Below are 23817 nucleotides of genomic sequence, written 5' to 3'. Positions count from 1 at the left end.
GCCCGGCATTGGATACTGACATGTCGGATCCTTTCCGTCAGAAAGGATCCGACAGGTATTGAATACACCCTATAGTCTTGCCCTCACCAAAAAATTAAATTACTGTCAAAAGATACATGATCCAGTACATTGGAAGTGTGTGACGGGATTTCAACATTTCAAATGTTCTATTTAAATACAATAAAGAAACATGGAAATAAACTATACAGGAACTTGCATCTCTACAATACAAACATCAAGTCCAGGTATTGCTTTTTATTGAGTATGTACAGTAGTATGGCATATATGTATAACAAATATATACAGGCTTAAATAGGAGTCTTTCATGCAGATGTGTCAAAGAGCCTCTCGATCATCTCCCCAACATGTTCCACTGAGTATTTAATATATTTATCTGGGTTCTTTGTGAAGTTTACACCAGTGCCGTACCTATTTAAAGAAAATAAAATCAAACATTAGAGGGCATGGGGTGATGTAGTGGAAATGAAAACACATACACGAGGGTGGAAAGCCAAACACATAGGAAAATGCAGGTGTAATGTCATGATTTGGAGCAACATTTAACTAGACACTGAACAGACAGTTATTTGGAATATAAAAGCATCATGAGATGAGGGCAAGAGTGGGATGCAAAGAGAACATTAATACTGGAGAAACCGAACACAGCTTGACTGACTTGTGTAAAAATGCGCCATATGCCTCCTGCACAATATTCTTCTGAGCCTGACGTATCCGCTCACGCTGTTTTTTGTCTGGAATAGCCCATGACTTCTGGATTTTGCAGATCTCTTCCAGACCTTCATTAAAACCCTAGGTTCAAATAAAAAAACTAGTTTTATGGTAAGAACTTACATTTGTTAAAACTCTTTCTGCGAGATACACTGGGCTCCACAAGGAATGGACAATGGGGTGTAGAGTAGGATTTTGATCTGAGGCACCAACAGGTTCAAAGCTTTGACTGTTCCCAGAATGCATAGCCCCGCCTCCCTGCACAGGATCTCAGTTTTTAGTTAACCAGTCCAATGCAGTAGCAGGAAAAGAGACGACAACGGTTAGTAGCCACAACACCGCATTCTCACGACAGGAGACGTGTCAGCGGCTAATGCCATACCAACCCAAAGAAGCTAAGTGCATCAGGGTGGGCGCCTTGTGGAGCCCAGTGTACCTCACAGAAAGAGTTTTAACAAAGGTAAGTTCTTACCATAAAACTCGTTTTCTGCTGCGGGGTACACTGGGCTCCACAAGGATGGACAATGGGGATGTCCTAAAGCAGTTCCTTATGGGAGGGGACGCACTGTAGCGGGCACAAGAACCCGGCGTCCAAAGGAAGCATCCTGGGAAGCGGCACTATTGAAGGCATAGAACCTTATGTACGTGTTCACAGAGGACCACGTAGCCGCCTTGCACAATTGTTCAAGGGTCGCACCACGTTGGGCCGCCCAAGAAGGTCCAACAGACCGAGTAGAATGGGCCTTAATGTGATCAGGAGCAGAGAGACCAGCCTTCACATAAGCATGTGCAATCACCATTCTAATCCATCTGGCCAGAGTTTGCTTGTGAGCAGGCCAGCCACGTTTGTGAAACCCAAATACAACAAAAAGAGAATCAGATTTCCTAATAGAAGCAGTTCTCTTCACATAGATACGGAGAGCCCGTACCACATCCAAAGACCGCTCTTTGGGAGACAGATCAGGAGAAACAAGTGCCGGAACTACAATCTCCTGATTAAGGTGGAACGAAGAAACCACCATAGGTAAATAGCCGGGACTAGTCCTAAGAACCGCCCGGTCACGGTGAAATATCAGATATGGGGAACTACAGGACAAGGCACCCAAATCTGACACTCTTCTAGCTGAAGCAATAGCTAGCAGAAACAGCACCTGAAGGGAAAGCCACTTAAGGTCAGCTGAACCAAGAGGTTCAAACGGAGACTCTTGTAACGCCTCCAAAATCACCGACAAGTCCCAAGGAGCCACAGGCGGGACATAGGGAGGTTGGATACGCAACACGCCCTGAGTAAAGGTATGCACATCAGGTAAGGTCGCAATTTTTCTCTGAAACCACACCGACAAGGCAGATATTTGAACCTTGAGGGAGGCCAGACGCAGGCCTAAGTCCAGGCCCTGCTGAAGAAAAGCCAACAACTTGGCTATACTAAACTTGGAAGCGTCATAACCGTTAGATGCGCACCAAACAAAGTAAGAATGCCAGACCCTGTAGTAAATCCGAGCCGAAGCCGGTTTCCGGGCCCGCAACATAGTTTGAATGACCGCCTCAGAAAACCCTTAGACGGAAGCTTCAAGAGCCACGCCGTCAAAGACAGCCGGGCTAGACACAGGGGCCCTGAACGAGGAGGTCTGGGCGTTGTGGAAGTAGAATTGGACGCTCTGACGATAGGCCTTGCAGGTCTGAGAACCAGTGCCGTCTGGGCCACGCTGGAGCTATGAGAAGCAGAATTCCTTTTTCTTGCTTGAACTTCCGAATTACCCTGGGCAGGAATGACACCGGAGGGAACACGTACGGCAGCTGAAACCTCCACGGTACCGCCAGCGCATCCATGAATGCTGCTTGAGGATCCCTTGTCCTTGCTCCGAAGACCGGAACCTTGTGATTGTGTCGAGATGCCATCAGATCTACGTCTGGAAGGCCCCACCTTTCCACTAGGAGTTGAAACACTTCTGGATGTAGGCCCCACTCGCCGGCATGCACGTCCTGACGACTGAGAAAGTCCGCTTCCCAATTCAGGAATCCCGGAATGAATATTGCCGATATGGCTGGTAGATGGCGTTCTGCCCACTGTAGAATCCGTGAGACTTCCTTCATTGCTAGGCGGCTTCGAGTGCCGCCTTGATGATTTATGTAAGCCACTGTGGTGGCGTGGTCCGACTGTACTTGAACAGGACGGTTCTGAATTAAATGCTGGGCTAGGTTCAAGGCATTGAAGACCGCCCGCAACTCCAGAATATTGATCGAGAGGAGGGACTCCTCCTTGGTCCACCACCCCTGAAGGGAGTGTTGCTCCAGCACCGAGCCCCAACCTCTTAGACTGGCATCTGTCGTCAACAGGACCCAGTGGGATATCTAGAACGGACGGCCCCTGCACAGTTGTTGGTCCCGGAGCCACCAGAGCAGCGACAGACAGACCTCCGGAGTCAATGAGATCATTTGAGACCTGATCCGGTGAGGCAGGCTGTCCCATTTGGCTAGAATCAGCCTCTGGAGAGGGCGAGAGTGAAATTGAGCGTACTCCACCATGTCGAATGCTGACACCATGAGGCCCAGCACCTGCATCGCCGAATGTATCGAAACTTGCGGACGAGATAGGAAGCAACGAATCCTGTCCTGAAGTTTCAGGTCTTTCTCCTGAGACAGGAACAACCGCTGGTTGTGAGTGTCCAATAGTGCTCCGAGATGCACCATGCTCTGAGCAGGGATCAGGGATGACGTCTTCCAGTTGATGAGCCACCCATGGGCTTGCAGAAACCGGACCGTCACATCTAGATGACGCAGGAGTAGTTCTGGGGAATTTGCCAGGATTAACAAGTCGTCCAAATACGGCAGGATCCTGACCCCTTGACGGCGGAGTACCACCGTCATCACCGCCATGACTTTTGTAAAGACTCGCGGAGCCGTTGTTAAGGTAAGGTAACGCCCGAAACTGGTAATGGCAGTTGCCAATCGCAAATCTCAGGTATTGCTGATGAGACACTGCCATAGGAATATGCAGGTAAGCATCCTGTATATCCAGGGAGACCATGAAGTCCCCAGGTTCCAAGGCCAGAACTATAGAGCGAAGGGTTTTCATCCGGAACTTGGAAACCTTCACAAACCTGTTCAATGCCTTGAGGTTGAGAATGGGCCGGGAGGACCCATTCGGTTTCGGGACTAGAAACAGCGGAGAATAGTACCCCCGGCCCCTCTGCGCAAGAGGCACCTGTACTACGACTCATGTATCCAGGAGGGTCTGTACCACCGAATGTAGAGTGTCTGCCTTTGTCTTGTCCAACGGGACATCTGTCTGGCAAAATCGATGAGGGGGTCGGTTTTTGAAGGCTATGGCGTAACCTCGAGTGACGACTTCCCGTACCCAGGCATCTGAAGTGGTCTTCAACCATTCCTGGGTATACCCTAGAAGCCGGCCCCCCACCCTGGGATCCCCCAGAGGGAGGCCCGCCCCGTCATGCGGCAGGCTTATCTGTCTTGGAAGCTGGCTGACGGGCCGCCCAGGCTCTTTTGGGCTTAGGCTTACCAGGTTTGGAAGTGCAGGCCTGCTTGTTGTACGCCTGACCTTTTACTTTACCTGAAGGACGAAAGGGGCGAAAGGTAGTACCTTTAGCCTTCGACACAGAAGGAGCAGTACTTGGCAGACAGGCAGTTTTGGCAGTAGCCAAGTCAGCCACAATCTTATTTAAATCCTCCCCAAACAGAATATCTCCCTTAAAAGGGAGTACCTCCAGGGTTTTTCTAGATCCACAGACCAGGATCTCAGCCACAATATCCGGCGAGCCAGGACTGACGTAGTAGAGGCCTTAGCTGCCAGGATACCGGCATCAGAAGCCGCCTCTTTAATATAACGAGAAGCTGTGACAATATAAGACAAGCATTGTCTAGCATGGTCAGAGGAGATTTCAGCACCTAACTCCAAGGCCCATGCTTCAATGGCCTCTGCAGCCCAAGTAGCTGCAATAGTGGGCCTTTGTGCAGCAACCGTGAGGGTGTAAATCTCTTTCAGACAACCCTCCACACATTTATCCATAGGCTCTTTTAGAGATGTGACGGTGGTGACAGGTAGAGCTGAGGAAACCACCATCCTAGCCACATGTGAGTCCACTGGAGGAGGAGTTTCCCAATTCTTAGACAGCTCCGGCGCGAGGGGATAGTGAGCCAGCATCTTCTTTTGAGGCACAAACTTCCCAGGGTTCCTGACATATATCAATTAGGTGGTCAGAGTGAGGTAAAACTTGTTTAATCACCTTCTGACGCTTGAACCTATCTGGTTTCTTAGGAGGAACGGATGGCTCGGGATCATCCGTAATCTGTAAAATTAACTTAATAGCCTCCAACAGATCAGGAACATCCACAAGTGAACCACCCTCCCCATCAGCCGTATCCGAGTCAGAACCTGTGGGGTCAGTGTAAGTGCCGTCTTCATCCGACGAGGTGTCAGTGACAGCAGTGGATTGTGAGGAGACGAGCGCTCGCTTAGAGGACCCCTTGGACGTAGGCGAGCGTCGGTCAGACTTTTTAGTAGTCAGGGACTGGTTCAACTTCTTTATTTGAGCAGATAAATCATCCGCCCATGGCGGGTTAGCTGCAGGGACCACAAACGGTTGTACCGGCATTGGGGGTCCCATAGGGGGTGTTAGTTTATGAACTAGCGTATGCAGAAGCGTGGAAAAAGCGGCCAACGGCGGGTCATTATTTGCCCCCGTTGCCACCGTCCCACTGGGGGGCAAGGAGCCCCCAGAACCAAAGCTGCTATATTCTCCTCATAGGTATCTGCGGCTTCAGCAACACCGGCAGTGTGTTTAGCCCCAGAACCGTTACCCTCAGAAGCAGACATGATATAACTTGCAGTATCAGGTAACACAGTACAATTTGTCAGCAGCACAATACCTAGCCCAAACCCCTGCGCAGTGTAGTCAGCACCAGCAGAAATAAAGGAGAGATATGGTGACTAAATCACAGAGAAAAATACGTAATACAGTATATCTTTGTGAAAATCCTATATTAGATAAAACCTGACGCACCAAGCCCCCTCAGGTTATAGAATATAGGGATAGCAGGTTGAGTGAAAGACACGAAATGGACACCACTCAGCTATCAAATGCACACAGAAATAGTCACAGTTTGTACAATGCAGAGGTTATTACTAACAATAATACTGCACTGGACTAGCTTACACAGCTATATAACAATAGATATAACAGTACACAGTAAGAACTGGATGTATATCACAGGGTAATTGTACTAGGAAACCCTGACTAAATGCACTCTTTCTTAACTAACACTGACTAAAAAAGGCAGGTAGAATACTTAAGTGTCTTGTAAAGTCACAGCACTGACAACCAGGCGGCTTTACATAGGAGGATTTGCCCAAGCATTCCCAGGAACAGTGAGCTGAGGGATAATGGCGCCGCAGACACTGCCAGGGAGTGAGGGAGAGACAGATATGCAGCTCCAGGGCGGGAACATTTTCAGAAAATGGCACCCTGGGGCTGGGGGAGGGGCTTCAGGTCCAAGCTCTATCCCCCTGCTGGCAAAACCACCGGGTACTGCGGGCTCTAATAAAACAGTTTATAGAGAAAACCTGACCTGTCCCATGCCCTGGTGATCTAGTGGGATCGCCTGTACTGCCACAGTGTCCACCGCCAGCGCGCGCTGCCCGCCTCCCACTGACCGCGCTGGATCGCGATAAAGACCGGGTCCCGCAAGCGGGACCCACTTACCACCTCCCGAAGTGCGGCCACGCGATCCCGGAGAGCCCCCGTCGTGTGTGCCTGACAAGAAGAAAACCGGAGCCTCCTGCTGTAGGTACCCGGCAACCAGGGCTCGGGAGTGTACAGCGCCGCTGGGGAGAGCCGGAGCTGCAGCCGTGAATGTCCACTGACATGTAACACTGCTGCTGCCCTTGAAGTCTTCACTTTTTTCCTCAGAAAAAATGCTCTTCTTAGGGCTGCCTGGAGCAGCCCCTCTGTTAAGTGCCTGCTACTGCAGCACCAACTACAAAACTGAGATCCTGTGCGGGGAGGCGGGGTAATATAGGAGGTGGCGCTATGCATTCTGGGAACAGTCAAAGCTTTGAGCTTGTTGGTGCCTCGGATCAAGATCCTAGTCTACACCCCATTGTCCATTCCTTGTGGAGCCCAGTGTACCACGCAGCAGAAACAAGAACCTTCCAATTGATGCTTCAGTGCTCCATCAACATTGATGGCCATACTTCATCATCCAAAAGGGATTCTGTATTATGCTGATATGAACGCACATCAAATCTATAACTCACGTGGCACAGAGGGCCTGATTCAGAAATGGACTCATACGCGTCTGTGTCTTTATGCAAATGATGCATCCCAATTTAAAACAACTGATCACCCACCTGCAGCATCTTAAGTCAGAACATTTCCGTCAATGTGCATATTTCAACTCACCATCGGTCCCACCATCGAAACTTGCACCTCCGAGGAACACCAACTATAACTCTCAGACAGTTTGTCTGAATCTGTGCTGCATCTCTGTGCGCAGACAATCAGGGTGCATGCGTGGTGCGACTCAGGTGCATGTGCAGACTTAAAACGTCAGCCAACTGCATGCGACATCAGCACTGCAGCCATGTCTGGATCAGGCACAGAATGCCTTATTTACCTTAAAGCGTTCTTTAATCATCTGCCGCTCCTTGTCCTTCAGCTGTAATAAAAGATTACAATATTAAGAGTAACTGTACAAATTCATACTTAAATGTATTAAGATAAGTATGTCCTTGGATCATTGGGCAATCACCTTTGTTCCTTGGAATGCTGGCATATTCCTGTCATTGACATATTCCGTCACTTTAAGCCAGCTGGAAGTAAAACATACACCATTAGTAATGGACAAAAACAAAAGCAGTATACAGGGTAATATATGGGAACACTTGTGTGACCAGTAACTGGACTGAATGGGTTTTCTGTATTCCCTATGAGAGAAACCCAGAGCTATGATTCAGAAATACCCCAGTAACAGGGCTGGGGCTGAACACATGTAGGTTTAAAAAAAGATGAAACGGACACTTTACTGCCCGAGAAACGTACCAAGGCACACCCCATTCAAGTGATAAATGCGGAATCTTCTATCCCCGCTCCAAGCGGCAGGGAATCCGTCAGACAGAGCTGACCAGGAAACAACCGGCTAGAGCCGCCAGCACACCAGCAGGGTGTGGTATGGTATGCCGGCGGCCGGGCTCCCGGCGACCAGCATACCGGCGCCGGAAACCTGACCGCCGGCATACAGACAGCGTGGCGAGCGCAAATGAGCCCCTTGCGGGCTCGCTACGCTCACCGCGCTGCGGGCATGTATTTATTCTCCCTCCAGGGGGGTCGTGGACCCCCACGAGGGAGAAAAACTGTCGGTATGCCGGCTGTCAGGATTCCGGCGCCGGTATACTGTGCGCCGGGATTCCGACAGTCGGCAACCTGAAAACCACCCCACCAGCGAGCTCCCAAATCCAGGTTACATCAGGATTGTGACTGGGTAGAGCTACCCACACGCCAGCAGGATTACCCAACTAGGTGCACAGCAAGACTGCAGCCTTTTTTGTATGCCCGCTGGCCACGGCACTGTCCTGGGCGTACTCAATACATCCATCACAGGGTAAGAGCAGTTATCTACAGCAAGGGTCATTTTTGGCCAGTAGACACTGCTGACAACCCCCACAGCACTACATCATTTCAGCAGACTTAAGGTGGGCACTAGCACAATGTCGGCACGATTTGCGATATCAGCACAACAGTCGTGACATCTTACAGACAGCCGCGCTGCACGGCCACCCGGAAAATATATTGCATGCAACCCGGTGCAGTGTAATGAAGGACAGAACGAATTACATCGGGCTAGTGTGTACCGGCAATCTGGCATGGTGCGGGCAAAGGGAAATAGGCCGACCGTCAGCCCGATTGCCGATTGTTTCAATGTGTAATCGGCCTTAGTCTACAGATTATAATAGTGAGGGAGTGAATGTACATTGGCTATTAACAAGCTATTCGGAAGAGACTGAGTGCCTTTATAAAACTGCTTACTAACAAGCATAAATAATCCTCTATAGTCTATACTGTTGCTTCTGCGGATACGAGACCAGCACTACATTACTAAAAGCTGACTGCAGGCGACTATGCAAGATTGTGATACATGGAATGTATACTTTTATAACTGTTTTCAAACACTTACATAAGGTTGGACTGAGCTTATCTACCTCTAATTGATGGCATGAAAAAATATAGCTATATGTGACTCCGATCTTCATATTGTTTGCCTAATTGAATAACCCTTTTAAAGGTAGTTAGGATAATTATTTTTAATAGTATATATTTTAACTGTATGGTTTTATTGTGAAAATAAACACATTTTCTAATATTCACTGAAAAGAGTCAATCCAATTAGCCGTGATGAACTCGCTGGTGCGAATCATCGCTGCAGCGAACGCACTTTACGGCAGCCCGAATTTGTACAAATGTACTCGCTGCCCCATAGGGGTCAAAGCAATTTTGTACAAATTCAGGCTGAAATCAGCCCACGAAGGGTGCGAGACCAGATGCCGTTGAAGCACTGCGGCAACGACCCTTTGTGTATAATTTATTGACCCCTAAGAGTATAGTGTTCCATCTATTTTTCTTTAAGTTTGACAGATGTATAAAGTTAAAAAACCAAGAATACATTGTGTCGAGCAAGAGTACAAAGACTGGCTTCTGGATTACCAGGCTATTGCCCAGTAGTTGCTAATCTCAGCTCCTGAACAACCTGAACAGGGCTGAAGAGCTACCCATAGCCTTGAATTGTTAATAATGGGTTTCCCAATCATGTTCTAACAATATGAAAAGTCCTCTGGTGTTCACTTTGCTGACATAAATAACATAAAGACACTTATATAGTGATTAATATGCTAGACCTTTGCTGGTATGTCTTGATCTGTTTTTCTATGTGGTCACGATACACACTGTCAGGGTTCTTCTGGGTCACAGAGACCACCTGCATAAGTTCTGACCTATGGAAAACCAAACACATACACACCCCTCATCACTGGTCCAGAGATGGTTCCACCCACCTCACAGCCTGTGGATATTCACTATTGTCTTATGTACTTCACTTTACGCTACAAAACCATCAAATATGCATATTATCTGTAATTTAACTGCCTTTCTCTCTTTATGGCATAGCCTCTTTCAGACTGTACTTTATGCAGATCTGTCTTGACAGCATAGTTGGCCCTGGGCAAACAAATGCACTGGGGCCCCATCCCACCTATTCACAGGAACCAATTTAAAAGATTAAGGGGTATATGCAATTTCGACCATTTTTAAATTCGACACAATTCTACAGTGTCCCGCCGGTACCCGAATTCGACATATTCAATAAAAAACGGATTCGACAGTCCCACTGTCGAAAAACGGACCAATTGACGATAGTGTGCGTCCTGGATTCGACTTCATGGACGGCACAAAAGTGTTTAAAAGAATCAAGAAAAAAAATGCGTGGGGTCCCCCCTCCTAAGCATAACCAGCCTCGGGCTCTTTGAGCCGGTCCTGGTTGTAAAAATATGGGGGGGAAAATGACAGGGGATCACCCGTATTTTCACAACCAGCACCGGGCTCTGCGTCCGGTCCTGATGCAAAAAATACGGGGGACAAAAGACATAGGGGTCCCCCGTATTTTTCACACCAGCACCGGGCTCCACTAGCTGGAGAGATAATGCCACAGCCGGGGAACACTTTTATACCGGTCTCTGCGGCCGTGGCATTAAATCCCCAACTAGTCACCCCTGGCCGGGGTACCCTGGAGGAGTGGGGATCCCTTAAATCAAGAGGTCCCCCCCCCCTTCCAGTCACCCAAGGGCCAGGGGTGAAGCCCGAGGCTGTCCCCCCCCCATCCAAGGGCGGCGGATGGGAGGCTGATAGCCAAGTGACAAAAATAAGAATTTACTCACCGGTAATTCTATTTCTCGTAGTCCGTAGTGGATGCTGGGAACTCCGTAAGGACCATGGGGAATAGCGGGCTCCGAAGGAGGCTGGGCACTCTAGAAAGATCTTAGACTACCTGGTGTGCACTGGCTCCTCCCACTATGACCCTCCTCCAAGCCTCAGTTAGGTACTGTGCCCGGACGAGCGTACACAATAAGGAAGGATTTTGAATCCCGGGTAAGACTCATACCAGCCACACCAATCACACCGTACAACTCGTGATATGAAACACAGTTAACAGTATGAAACAATAGAGCCTCTCAACAGATGGCTCAACAATAACCCGATTTAGTTAACAATAACTATGTACAAGTATTGCAGATAAACCGCACTTGGGATGGGCGCCCAGCATCCACTACGGACTACGAGAAATAGAATTACCGGTGAGTAAATTCTTATTTTCTCTAACGTCCTAGTGGATGCTGGGAACTCCGTAAGGACCATGGGGATTATACCAAAGCTCCCAAACGGGCGGGAGAGTGCGGATGACTCTGCAGCACTGAATGAGAGAACTCCAGGTCCTCCTCAGCCAGGGTATCAAATTTGTAGAATTTTGCAAACGTGTTTGCCCCTGACCAAGTAGCTGCTCGGCAAAGTTGTAAAGCCGAGACCTCTCGGGCAGCCGCCCAAGATAAGCCCACCTTCCTTGTGGAATGGGCATTGACAGATTTTGGCTGTGGCAGGCCTGCCACAGTATGTGCAAGCTGAATTGTACTACAAATCCAACGAGCAATAGTCTGCTTAGAAGCAGGAGCACCCAGCTTGTTAGGTGCATATAGGATAAACAGCGAGTCAGATTTTCTGACTCTAGCCGTTCTGGAAACATATATTTTCAGTGCCCTGACAACGTCTAGCAACTTGGAGTCCTCCAAGTCCCTAGTAGCCTAGGCACCACAATAGGCTGGTTCAGGTGAAACGCTGACACCACCTTTGGGAGAAACTGGGGACGAGTCCTCAATTCTGCCCTATCCATATGGAAAATCAAATAAGGGCTTTTACAAGACAAAGCCGCCAACTTTGATACTCGCCTGGCAGAAGCCAAGGCCAATAACATAACCACCTTCCACGTGAGATATTTCAGATCCACGGTTTTTAGTGGTTCAAACCAATGTGATTTTAAGAAACTCAACACCACGTTGAGATCCCAAGGTGCCACAGGAGGCACAAACGGGGGCTGACTCTGCAGCACTCCTTTTATAAAATGTCTGAACTTCAGGTACTGAAGCTAGTTCTTTTTGAAAGAAAATCGACAGAGCCGAGATCTGTACCTTAATGGAACCCAATTTAAGGCCCATAGTCACTCCTGCTTGCAGGAAATGCAGAAATCGACCTAGTTGAAATTCCTCTGTTGGGGCCCTTTCGGCCTCACACCATGCAACATATTTTCGCCATATGCGGTGATAATGAGTTGCTGTAACCTCTTTCCTGGCTTTAGTAAGCGTAGGAATGACTTCCTCCGGAATGCCCTTTTCCTTCAGGATCCGGCGTTCAACCGCCATGCCGACAAACGCAGCCGCGGTAAGTCTTGGAACAGACAGGGCCCCTGCTGCTGCAGGTCCTGTCTGAGTGGCAGAGGCCATGGGTCCTCTGATATAAATTCTTGAAGTTCTGGGTACCAAGCTCTTCTTGGCCATCCACGAGTATCGTTCTTACTCCTCGCCTTCTTATTATTCTCAGTACCTTTGGTATGAGAGGCAGAGGGGAGAACACATAAACCGACTGGTACACCCACGGTGTTACCAGAGCGTCCATAGCTATCGCCTGAGGGTCCCTTGAGCCGGTGCAATATCTTTTATAGCTTTTTGTTGAGGCGGGACGCCATCATGTCCACCTGTGGCCTTTCCCAATGGTGTACAATCCTATTGGAAGACTTCTGGAGGAAGTCCCCATTCTCCCGGGTGGAGGTCGTGCCTGTTGAGAAGATCTGCTTCCCAGTTGTCCACTCCGGGAATGAACACTGCTGACAGTGCTAACACATGATTTTCCGCCTATCGGAGAATCCTTGTGGCTTCTGCCATCCTGCTTCTTGTGCCGCCCTGTTGGTTTACATGGGCGACTGCCGTGATGTTGTCTGATTGGATCAGTACCGGCTGGTTTTGAAGCAGAGGCCTTGCCGGCCTCAGGGCATTGTAAATGGCCCTCAGGTCCAGAATATTTATGTGTAGGGAAATAACCTGACTTGACCAAAGTCCCTGGAAATTTCTTCCCTGTGTGACTGCCTCCCAGCCTCAAAGGCTGGAATCCATGGTCACTAGGACCTAGTCCTGTATGCCGAACCTGCGGCCCTCTTGAAGATGGGCACTCTGCAGCCACCACAGTAGAGATACCCTGGTCCTTGGAGACAGGGTTATCAGCCTATGCATCGGAAGATGCGATCCGGACCACTTGTCCAACAGGTCCCTCTGAAAAGTTCTTGTATGGAACCTGCCTAATGGGATTGCTTCGTAGGAAGCTACCATTTTTCCCAGGACTCGCGTGCAATGATGCACCGCTACCTATTTTGGCTTCAGGAGGTCTCTGACTAGAGATGACAACTCCTTGGCTTTCTCCTCCGGGAGAAACACTATTTCTGGTTTATGTCCAGAACCATCCCCAGGAACAGTAGACGTGTCATAGGAACCAGCTGTGACTTTGGACTGTTTAGAATCCAACCATGCTGTTGTAGCACTTTCCAAAATAGTGCTACCCCGACTACCAACTGCTCCTTGGACCTCGCCCTTATAACGAGATTGTCCAAGTACGGGATAATTACAACTCCCTTTTTTTGAAGGAGTATCAACATTTCGGCCATTACCTTGATAAAACACCCTCGGTGCCATGTACAGTCCAAACGGCAGTGTCTGGACTTGGTAATGGTAATCCTGTACCACAAATCTGAGGTACTCCTGGCGAGGATGGTAAATGGGGACATGCAGGTAAGCATCCTTGATGTCCCAGGATACCATGTAATCCCCCTCGTCCAGGCTTGGAATAACCGCCCTGAGCGATTCCATCTTGAACTTGAATTTTTGTGTTCAAGGATTTTAAATATAAAATGGGTCACACCGAACCATGCGGTTTCGGTACCCCAACCCGTGTGGAATAGTAACCCCGTCCTTGTTGAAGTAGGGGCACCTTGAGTATTACCTGCTGGGAATACCGCTTATTAATTGCCTCTAGCACAGCCTCCCTGCCTGAGGGAGTTGTCAGCAAGGCATATTTTAGGAAACGGCTGGGGGGAGACATCTCGAATTCCAGCTTGTACCCCTGAAATACTACTTGAAAGAAACAGGGATCCACCTGTGAGCGAGCCCACTAATTGCTGAAATTTTTGAGACGGCCCCCCACCGTACCTGGCTACACCTGTGGAGCACCCGCGTCATGGTGTGGCCTCACAGGAGGCGGGGGAATAATCTTGATTCTGGGAACAGGCTGACTGGTGCAGCTTTTTTCCCTCTACCCTTGTCTCTGTACAGAAAGGAAGCGCCATTTGACCCGCTTGCTTTTCTTGTCTGTGAGGAAACCTGAGGTAAAATTATTTCTTCCCAGCAGTTGCTGTGGATACGAGGTCCCAGAGACCATCCCCAAATAATTCCTCACCCTTATAAGGCTCTCTATGCGCTTTTTAAGTCAGCATCACCTGTCCAGTGACAGGTCTCTAATACCCTCCTGACAGAATGGACATTACATTTATTTTGGATGCCAGCCGGCAAAATATCCCTCTGTGCATCCCCCATATATAAGACGACGTCTTTAATATGTTTTTATGTTTGCCAACTAGTATCCCTGTTTGACAGGGTCACCGACCACGCTGCAGCAGCACTATCTGCAGGTCTCAGTCTAGTACCTGAGTGTGTAAATACAGACTTCAGGATAGCCTCCTGTTTTTTATCAACAGGTACCTATTAAAGTGGCCGTATCCTAAGACGGCAGTGCCACCTTTTTTGACAAACGTGTGAGCGCCTTATCCACCCTAGGGGATATCTCCCAGCGTAACTTATCCACCTGGCGGGAAAGGGTACGCCATCAGTAACTTTTTATAAATTACCAGTTTCTTAACGGGGGAACCCACGCTTTCACACACTTCATTTATTCATCTGATGGGGGAACAAAACACTGCCTGTTTTTTCTCCCCAAACCTAAAACCCATTTTTAGAGGTGCTTGGGTTAAAGTCAGAAATGTATAACACATTGTTTATTGCCGGGATCACGTCACGGGTGTTCCTAGTGGATTGTGTATATGTCTCCACCTTGTCGACACTGGAGTCAGACTCCGTGTCGACATCTGTGTCTGCCATCTGAGAGAGCGGGCGTTTTTGAGCCCCTGATGGCCTTTGAGACGCCTGGGCAGGCGCGGGCTGCGAAGCCGGCTGTCCCACAGCTGTTACGTCATCCACCCTTTTATGTAAGGAGTTGACACTGTCGGTTAATACCTTTCACCTATCCATCCACTCTGGTGTCGGCCCCACAGGGGGCGACATCACATATATCGGCCTCTGTTCTGTCACCATATAAGCCTCCTCATTCAACATGTCGACACAGCCGTACCGACACACCGCAGACACACAGGGAATGCTCTAAACGAGGACAGGACCCACAAAAGCCCTTTGGGGGGACAGAGTAAGAGTATGCCAGCACACACCAGAGCGCTATATATATATATATATATATATATATATATACACACATACAGGGACTAACTGAGTTATGTCCCTAATAGCTTTTATATAATATACTGTATACAGTGCCAATTTTAATGCCCCCCCTCTCTTTTCCCTCTTATTGTACTGTAGAATTGCAGGGAAGAGCCAGGGAGCTTCCCTCCAGCCGAGCTGTGAGGGAAAAATGGCGCCAGTGTGCTGAGGAGATAGGCTCCGCCCCTTTTTCGCGGCCTATTCTCCCGTTTTTTATGGAATTCTGGCAGGGGTATTTACCTCATATATAGCCCCTGGGGCCATATATTGAGGTATTTTAGCCAGCCAAGGTGTTTTTATTGCTGCCTCAGGGCGCCCCCCCCAGCGCCCTGCACCCTCAGTGACCGGAGTGTGAAGTGTGTGAGAGGAGCAATGGCGCACAGCTGCAGTGCTGTGCGCTACCTTGGTGAAGACAGAGTCTTCATGCCGCCGATTTTCCGGACCATCTTCTTGCTTCTGGCTCTGTAAGGGGGACGGCGGCGCGGCTCCGGGACCGAACATCAAGGCTGGGCCTGCGGTCGATCCCTCTGGAGCTAATGGTGTCCAGTAGCCTAAGAAGCCCAATCCGGCTGCAAGCAGGCGAGTTCGCTTCTTCTCCCCTTAGTCCCTCGCTGCAGTGAGCCTGTTGCCAGCAGGTCTCACTGAAATTAACAAATTCTAAGACTATAACTTTCTAAGAGCTCAGGAGAGCCCCTAGTGTGCATCCAACCTCGGCCGGGCACGAAATCTAACTGAGGCTTGGAGGAGGGTCATAGTGGGAGGAGCCAGTGCACACCAGGTAGTCTAAGATCTTTCTAGAGTGCCCAGCCTCCTTCGGAGCCCGCTATTCCCCATGGTCCTTACGGAGTTCCCAGCATCCACTAGGACGTTAGAGAAATAAAGAATATTGTTTTTTGTAGCAGAACTACAAGTCCCAGCAAGCCTCCCCCGCAAGCTGGTACTTGGAGAACCAAAAGTACCAGCATGCGGGGGGAAACGGGCCCGCTGGTACCTGTAGTTCTACTGCAAAAAAAATACCCAAATAAAAACAGTACACACACACCGTGATAGTAAAACTTTATTACATACATGCACACCGACACACACATACTTACCTATGTTGACACGCCGACTGTCCTCTTCTCCAGTAGAATCCATGGGGTACCTGTAAATAAAATTATACTCACAAAAATCCTGTGTAGATCTGTCCTCTTCTGCTTGGAATCCACGTACTTGGCAAAATAATAAAACGCAAAACCCGGACCACGCACTGAATGCCGGGACACCCCGTGACTCCTGTCACAGAGGGTCCCTTCAGCCAATCAGGGAGCGCCACGTTGTAGCACTCTCCTGATTGGCTCTGCGCGTCTGAGCTGTCAGGCGGCGCATAGCACTATGCCGCTCCATTATATTCAATGGTGGGAACTTTGCGGTCAGCGGTTGACCGCGAGTAACCTCAACCGCTGACCGCAAAGTTCCCACCAGTAAAAAAAAATAAAAAATATTCTTTTAAAAAATATATTAAATAATACTTGTGGCTCCTAATAGACAAACCAAGTAGATAATAATACATTCTAATATAAATAGATATGCTATTAGCAATAAAAAAACAAACACATGTTTTTAAAAAATGTTATTAGATCCCGCCAGCAAAATGAGGCGGACTGAAATTGACGAAATGACTGTCGAAAAGCACTGTTGTCGAATCGACATTCTTCAGTTGAATATACTTTTGTCGAAAAGCCGCATTTTTACCATTGCAGACATGTCGAATTTGACAAATGTCGAATTGCAAAAAGTCGAATTTGAAACAGACGTTTTTTTTGTCGAAAAGTACTGTATTGCATTGTCGAATCATTTTTTTGTGTCGAAAATGGCCCGTTTTTCGACATTTGCGGCAATTCGACCGCAATTGCATATGGCCCATAATAACCTGCACCTCCTGCGGTTCCATGCCTCCTCTCTACATGCTTCCATACATTGAATGGCTGTCAGCACTGGTGGATAGCTCCAACCATCCACCAATGAGCATGCTCACTGCCATTCACTGTATGGCTGCAGGCTGGGAGGCAGATAGAGAATGCTTATTGTGTGACCACCACCCACCCCTAGAATTGTGGGGCTGGGCAACTGCCCAATGTGCCTATACATTAAGGTCGCCCTGACTATATGTCCCACCAATTCTCACTGTTCGCAAATCCATCAGTAGAGTCACCGATTTCAGTGTGGAACAGCTCTGATGGGCAGCAAACAATACCACCATTTGTCACTATGAGTTTTTCCATTTGTCAATGAGACCTGCTCATTATCCCCCCACAGTAATTCACCAACCAGTTCCTCCTTACTTCTCCAGTGACTTCAGGATATAGTTATAGTTGTTGTGCAGAAATATGGCTCCCAGTGCCAGGTCCTCATACATCTTAGACTTGGACAGAAGTTTCAGCTGCAAGTAACCAAGAACTTTGCCTGCAGGAAGAAGAGTGACAGGTACATCACATCCATCATTTGCTATACACAAGGAGGCACAGATACACAGACATTGCATGTAAGCCACTACAAAGTGTAGAATTGGCAGCAGGTAGATTCCATACTAGATGTGTGTAGGTAAGACAGCCCTGCTAGCTATATTAGCAGCAAGAGGCAGTAATTGTTAGAAACAATGAAGGACATTAGATGCACAGGGTGGACATTTTGCAAATGTAGGCGACGCCTTGAAAATGGTTCCAACGCGTCCATGTTTTTGCCGCCACTCCCCGTTACCTGACACAAAAAACAGCCACTTCCTGTCAATCATTTGCTAATTAATCCTCACTACAAGCGGAATCGCAAAACAATCGCTGCGCTTGCCCCTTGCAGCAGTGACGCATGTGCAGTTTACAGATAATCACTCAATTATGAAAACATCGGCATAGTGAATCAGGCCCTACGTCCTGTATTCCACTAAACACGTCTAATAGGAGGTCCCATACTCACATATATAAGTACTGAGTAGGCGCCTGCTGAATTCAGAGATGTTGCTACTGGCCGTGGAGCTTGTCTCTAAAACACATGCAAGGGTGATAACATCACAAGATTGTTACATTCACAATTTATCATGTATTGTATATTATTACATAGCCAACTAGTAGTACACACCAATACAGTTAGTGACCAGAAAACCTGAAATACAAGTTATGTAGTTCTACTAACTAAATACTAATGTATACTATGGGCAAGTATATATATATATATATATATATATATATTTTTTTTTTTTCAATTGACCCATCAATGACTTGAAGATCCCTTTAAACAAACGAAAAATGTTATTTACAAAGCAATACCCCTGTCCTGTCGGAGTATTGGTATACTTGAATTACAGTCAGCAAGACCAGGTGGTAGGGAATATAGATTATAAGCTCCAATAGTACAGGGAATGATGAATAACTAAATATTCTCTGTAAAGCACTGCAGAATGTGTGTGTGCTACATAAATAAACAAAGGACATACTGTAATATCCAAGGCACAATGTTTGCTGTTCAATTAGGTCTTGAATAACCTATTCCTTCCTACAGCTCTAGCCTCATTTACCTCTGCTAATGACTGCCATCTTACCCCCTCCCCGATCACCACTTCCCACTCTCACAATCAGGATTTCTCCCATGTTACTCTTATCCTTTTCAATGCCTACCCACGCTCCATTAGACTTACATCCAGCATCCCAGCCTTCAAATATGCCCTTAATATAATGTTTTTTTGTTTTGTTTTTTCTCTACTACCTCCTGACTCTGCAGTCTCTGCCCTCTTCTGTGGGTGTGTCCACCTAGGGTAGCCAATTCCAGGATTCCCGATCACATATGTTTTTGAGTCCTAAAAATACCTGGGATTATAATCATTAAATCCCAGGTATTACGGAATTCAAAACACACTGGGCAAGAAGGCAGTGGGTTAATATGTACCTTGACAGTTCATGTCCTTTTAGGCACTCCCTGCTACCCGTAGAATAGATGGAGTGTATTCAAATGATATATCACGCCCAATCTCCTTTCTAAAGTGATCCCCGTTATCGCGCATATCGCGCTCATAGTAATCAGCTTTAGCTGTGTAAAGAGTTAGGGCGCCTCACTACCCTGGGGGTAGCGAGCTGAAATGATGATACCACGCCCAGTCAGCAGAAACAGAACGGATGTGGAAGGGAGTAAAAATAATTGAATACCGCCCATGGCGTACCATGATGAAGTTACTTTCAGTAATTGATAGGCTGGAAACACACTGAGTGGTGACATGATCACTAATTGGTGTACTACCAGCCTTTCAATCAGTGATTGAAAGCAGCCGCATCACACATCAGCCCTATTATTTGGTGAACAAGGAGCTGAAGACAATTATCCGCTTGGTGCTCTCTGATTTCCAAAATACCTGATGTATTGTAGAGGTTTGTGGATCACTGGATGCTGTTAATGCAGCAACTGCCTGCAAGTAACTCTCAGCAGGATTGTGTGTATATATATGAGGGGTGTGCAATAAGTTTCCAGATGCACAAAAGAATTATATTTCCATCCAAAGTGAACATTACATTTTTTCAAAGTATTCGCCAGAGGAGTCTATGCAAAGTTGCATGCGCTCAAACCACTTGGTGAAGCAGCTGGACCAGACCGAAGCAGGTATGTCTTCTACATGCTGGATGACGGTCTCCACTGCAGCCTCCGGTGACTCAAAACAAATCCTAAGCATCTTGTGCTTGATTTGTGAAAACACAAAGAAATCGCAGGCAGTCAGGTCTGGACTGTGCGGTGGATGACCAAGCTCCTGGATGCTTTCTTGGGCCAGAAAATGCACCACTTTCCTGAACTTGCAGACAGGTGCATTGTCATGATGGAGAAGGGCACGACGAGTGAGAGTTCTTGGACAGCACCTGGAAATGGCCACCAGCACTTGCGGCAGACATTAGTTGTCGTATCAGCCCCCAGTGACTGTACGTTACTGCATGAGTGGAACGATAGCTACATGACGAGTCTTGGTCACAAAAACAACCACCGTCTGCGTGGCCATGCTGTGCTTATGTCAGAACTTTTGTAGCAGTGCCCCTCCAACTCTGGTCCACTGGACCGATTGTTGTTTGGTCTTGGGGGGATTGAAACTGTAGATCCAGAGTTCATCGCCACTGATGATCTCCCAAACAGAGTTTGTACTACTGCCATCAAACCTGGCCAGAATGTTGCGGCACCAAGTCACCCAAGCCTCCTTCTGCTCTCAAGTCAGCTGATGGGGCACCCAACATGCAGAAACCTTGCTCAGGCCAAGCTTTTCGTGACACATCAAGCTATGGATCCTGGTGAGATGCCAAATTCCTTCTCTAACTGGGTTATGGCCACCCTGGCGTACTCCTCAACTACGGCCCATACGGCAGCAACGTTGTCCTCTGTGATGGTGGACACAGGTTGGCCACAGCACTAAGCTTCCAAGTCTCCCACTCCGAAGTTCTGCAAACCACTCAAAACACAGTGGTTCGGGATATTACTTCCTCACTAAAAGCAGCTCACAGTCAGTCAAAACTCTCCTGCTGTCGCGGACCTCTCTAGTCGTAGAAGATCATAAGTGGCCTCTGCTAAGCTCCATAATGAGTTTGTGAAGGAATTGAACATGTTCACTTCTTGGTGTACAGTGCTGCTTATATTCTGTTCTGTGACTTGACATTTTAACAGAACCACGTATTGTGTCTTGTGTGTGTGTGTCAGTGACATGCAGTGAGGTGAGGTAAAGCCTTTCCTGTCATACTCCAGTATACACAGTGACGTGCGGTGGGGTGAGGCAGAGCCTTTCCTGTCATACTAATGTATACGCCAGAGTTCTGACTATATAAAGTATATGAAAAATACAAAGAATATATTAGAAATATCGGGGGTCATTCCAAGTTGTTCGCTCTGTAAAAATCTTCGCATCGCAGCGATTTTCCGCTTAATGCGCATGCGCAATGTCCACACTGCGACTGCGCCAAGTAAATTTGCTATGCAGTTAGGAATTTTACTCACGGCTTTTTCATCGTTCTGGCGATCGTAATGTGATTGACAGGAAATGGGTGTTACTGGGCGGAAACAGGCCGTTTTATGGGCGTGTGGGAAAAAACGCTACAGTTTCCGGAAAAAACGCAGGAGTGGCCGGAGAAACGGGGGAGTGTCTGGGCGAACGCTGGGTGTGTTTGTGACGTCAAACCAGGAACGACAAGCACTGAACTGATCGCAGATGCCGAGTAAGTCTGAAGCTACTCAGAAACTGCTACGAGGTGTGTAATCGCAATATTGCGAATACATCGTTCGCAATTTTAAGATGCTAAGATTCACTCCCAGTAGGCGGCGGCTTAGCATGAGCAAATCTGCTAAAATCCGCTTGCGAGCGAACAACTCGGAATGACCCCCATCTTCTTTGTATTATTCTGATCATTTTAATAGTTAAAACTCTGGAGCAAAAAGTCTATGGCAGGTGAGGCACTGCCTACCTTTTCCTCACATCTCTGGTCAAAACTAACGAAATTTCCAGCAGTATATACTGCTGCACCTGTATATAATGCCTACATGAGCGCTTTGGCTCATATATTGTGTGTAAATCTGGCTCTGGTTCTAGCCAGTGCCTCCTGAGCCATTTACCTCCCAGCACGTCCCTGGTGGTGCGTGTATTTCTGTTTGTGTGTTTACAATTCAATGCTGGGATTGAGATTTTTTTTCAATCCCAAATCACGGGATTACAAAAATGGGACTTCCCTGTGTACACATATATCCCCAATAGATTGTAAATTTGTGAGAGCAGGGCAATTACGTATTTATGTGACATTGCTAAATATTTTGTATTTGTCTGTTCTTATGTAACTCTAAGTTTATTTCCCCTTGTTCGGCACTGCAGAACCTTTGTGGCTCCTTATAAATAAAAGATAGTAATAATAATTTTTAAAACATCCACTTGTTATTCTAATGATTACAAGATAGTGCTCTGATCAGAGAGTTCATAATGGTATCCGATCTATAGATCTACACTAAAAAAGTCTAAATCAATAGGTCGATCACTAAAGGTAGACATGCACTAGATCGACATGGTCAAAAGGTCGACATGACAATAGTCGGCACAGTTTTTTTGTTTTTTCAATGTTACATTTTTAAAAAAAAATTCATACTTTACCATCCACGTGAACTACGATTGGAAAAGGTAACCTGTGCCAAGCGCAGAAGTAGTGTAGCAAGGCACCTTGCCCGAAGCGAGCCACGAGAGGGAACGTGGTGCACTAATGGGGCTTGTTTGTGGCAGAAAGTAACAAACCCCCCCCCCCCAAAAAAAAAACAAAAACCCAATATAATAGTTTACCTTTTTTGTGTCGACCATTTCCAAGTTGACCTTTTGACCGTCAACCTTTTCTGTCTACCTATTCTATGTCGACCTTTTGACCCTGTTGACCTAGTGAATGTCTACCACTATTGGTAGACCTACTGACTGTAGACCTTTTTTAGTGTAGGTGTAATAATCCACACCCATTAGTAATACCTGATAGAAAGTACAATGGGGGACATGTTTGTTCACAATATACAACAATATCACTGCAGAATTATTATTTTTTATTAGCAATAAAACCCACTGTTACTACTGTAATTAAAGCCTTAAGATAAGGCACAATAACATGGAATTGTTTGTGGATATACAGGAGGTTGTTCTTGCCTTTGCTGTATTTAGTGTTCACAGCTGGTTAAAGGACTGGTTTGTTGAAGTGGGGAATGATAGGCAGATACCACTCAAACGTACAGTTTGTTCAGCTGTTAACAGGTAAAAAAAAAGTGGCAAATACTGTGGTTTTCTTTTTAAAATGTGTGGTTTAAGAAACAATTTAGCTCTCAGATCTGGGAAAGTAGCAGGTAACACTGCCTGGGAGAGACTATAGAACTCCTGATGTGAAGAAACATTGCTTCATATTGCTGTGTTTTGTTGGGATACTAAACATTCATTTAGAGAGGCACTGGCCGATTTGGTCAGGTAATTATGTTAGCGTATCAGGTTATCCGGTAACACACATCTGCTGGCCTGCGATCCTGTTGTATTTCTGGTTATTACAGACAACACGCATGGAAATATGATGTAGATGATTACAGAGGAAGACAGCTAGACCAGGAAGGGAACCTACAGTGTTAAATATCTTACCTAAGTTCTGTCACTGCACAACAACCAAATACTAAATGCTAGAAAACTAAATACTAATTCTAGATTCAATTAAATTCCTGGTATAAAGGTATGTTTCAGGCTTGTGTAACGTGATCACTGTCAGACTGTCCATTGTGTATTGCAATTATACAGAACACAGGCTCAGTGTGAGAGATAATTAGTAGGACCGCTTTCCTATATTATCTAAACACGTCAACAACTACTCTTTATTTACATTGGTTAATAACTATACAAGCTATAATCATGTATTTTATTAGCAGCTAAAGAGGTCATATTCTTG

General features: G+C 47.0%; 1 protein-coding gene across 5 annotated transcripts in view; it reads right to left on the bottom strand.

The window, feature by feature from the left end:
- Positions 1–235: 235 nt before the first annotated feature.
- The window catches only part of EXOC7 (exocyst complex component 7), an 83728-nt gene continuing 60146 nt past the window's right edge, over positions 236–23817 (bottom strand). For all 5 annotated transcript variants that reach the window (XM_063960556.1, XM_063960558.1, XM_063960557.1 and 2 more), the window contains 7 exons: positions 18332–18397; positions 17704–17824; positions 9638–9733; positions 7498–7558; positions 7363–7404; positions 677–810; positions 236–429 (listed from right to left, as the gene is read on the bottom strand). In XM_063960556.1, the coding sequence (XP_063816626.1) occupies positions 324–429; positions 677–810; positions 7363–7404; positions 7498–7558; positions 9638–9733; positions 17704–17824; positions 18332–18397 (626 nt within the window). In that variant the 3' untranslated portion in view covers positions 236–323. The remainder of the gene's footprint in view (positions 430–676; positions 811–7362; positions 7405–7497; positions 7559–9637; positions 9734–17703; positions 17825–18331; positions 18398–23817) is intronic.

The sequence above is a fragment of the Pseudophryne corroboree genome, chromosome 3 (genome assembly GCF_028390025.1).
Source record: "Pseudophryne corroboree isolate aPseCor3 chromosome 3, aPseCor3.hap2, whole genome shotgun sequence".
NCBI lineage: Eukaryota > Metazoa > Chordata > Amphibia > Anura > Myobatrachidae > Pseudophryne > Pseudophryne corroboree.
The sequence above is the reverse complement of the archived record's forward strand: the minus strand, read 5'-3'. Positions and strand labels throughout refer to the sequence as shown.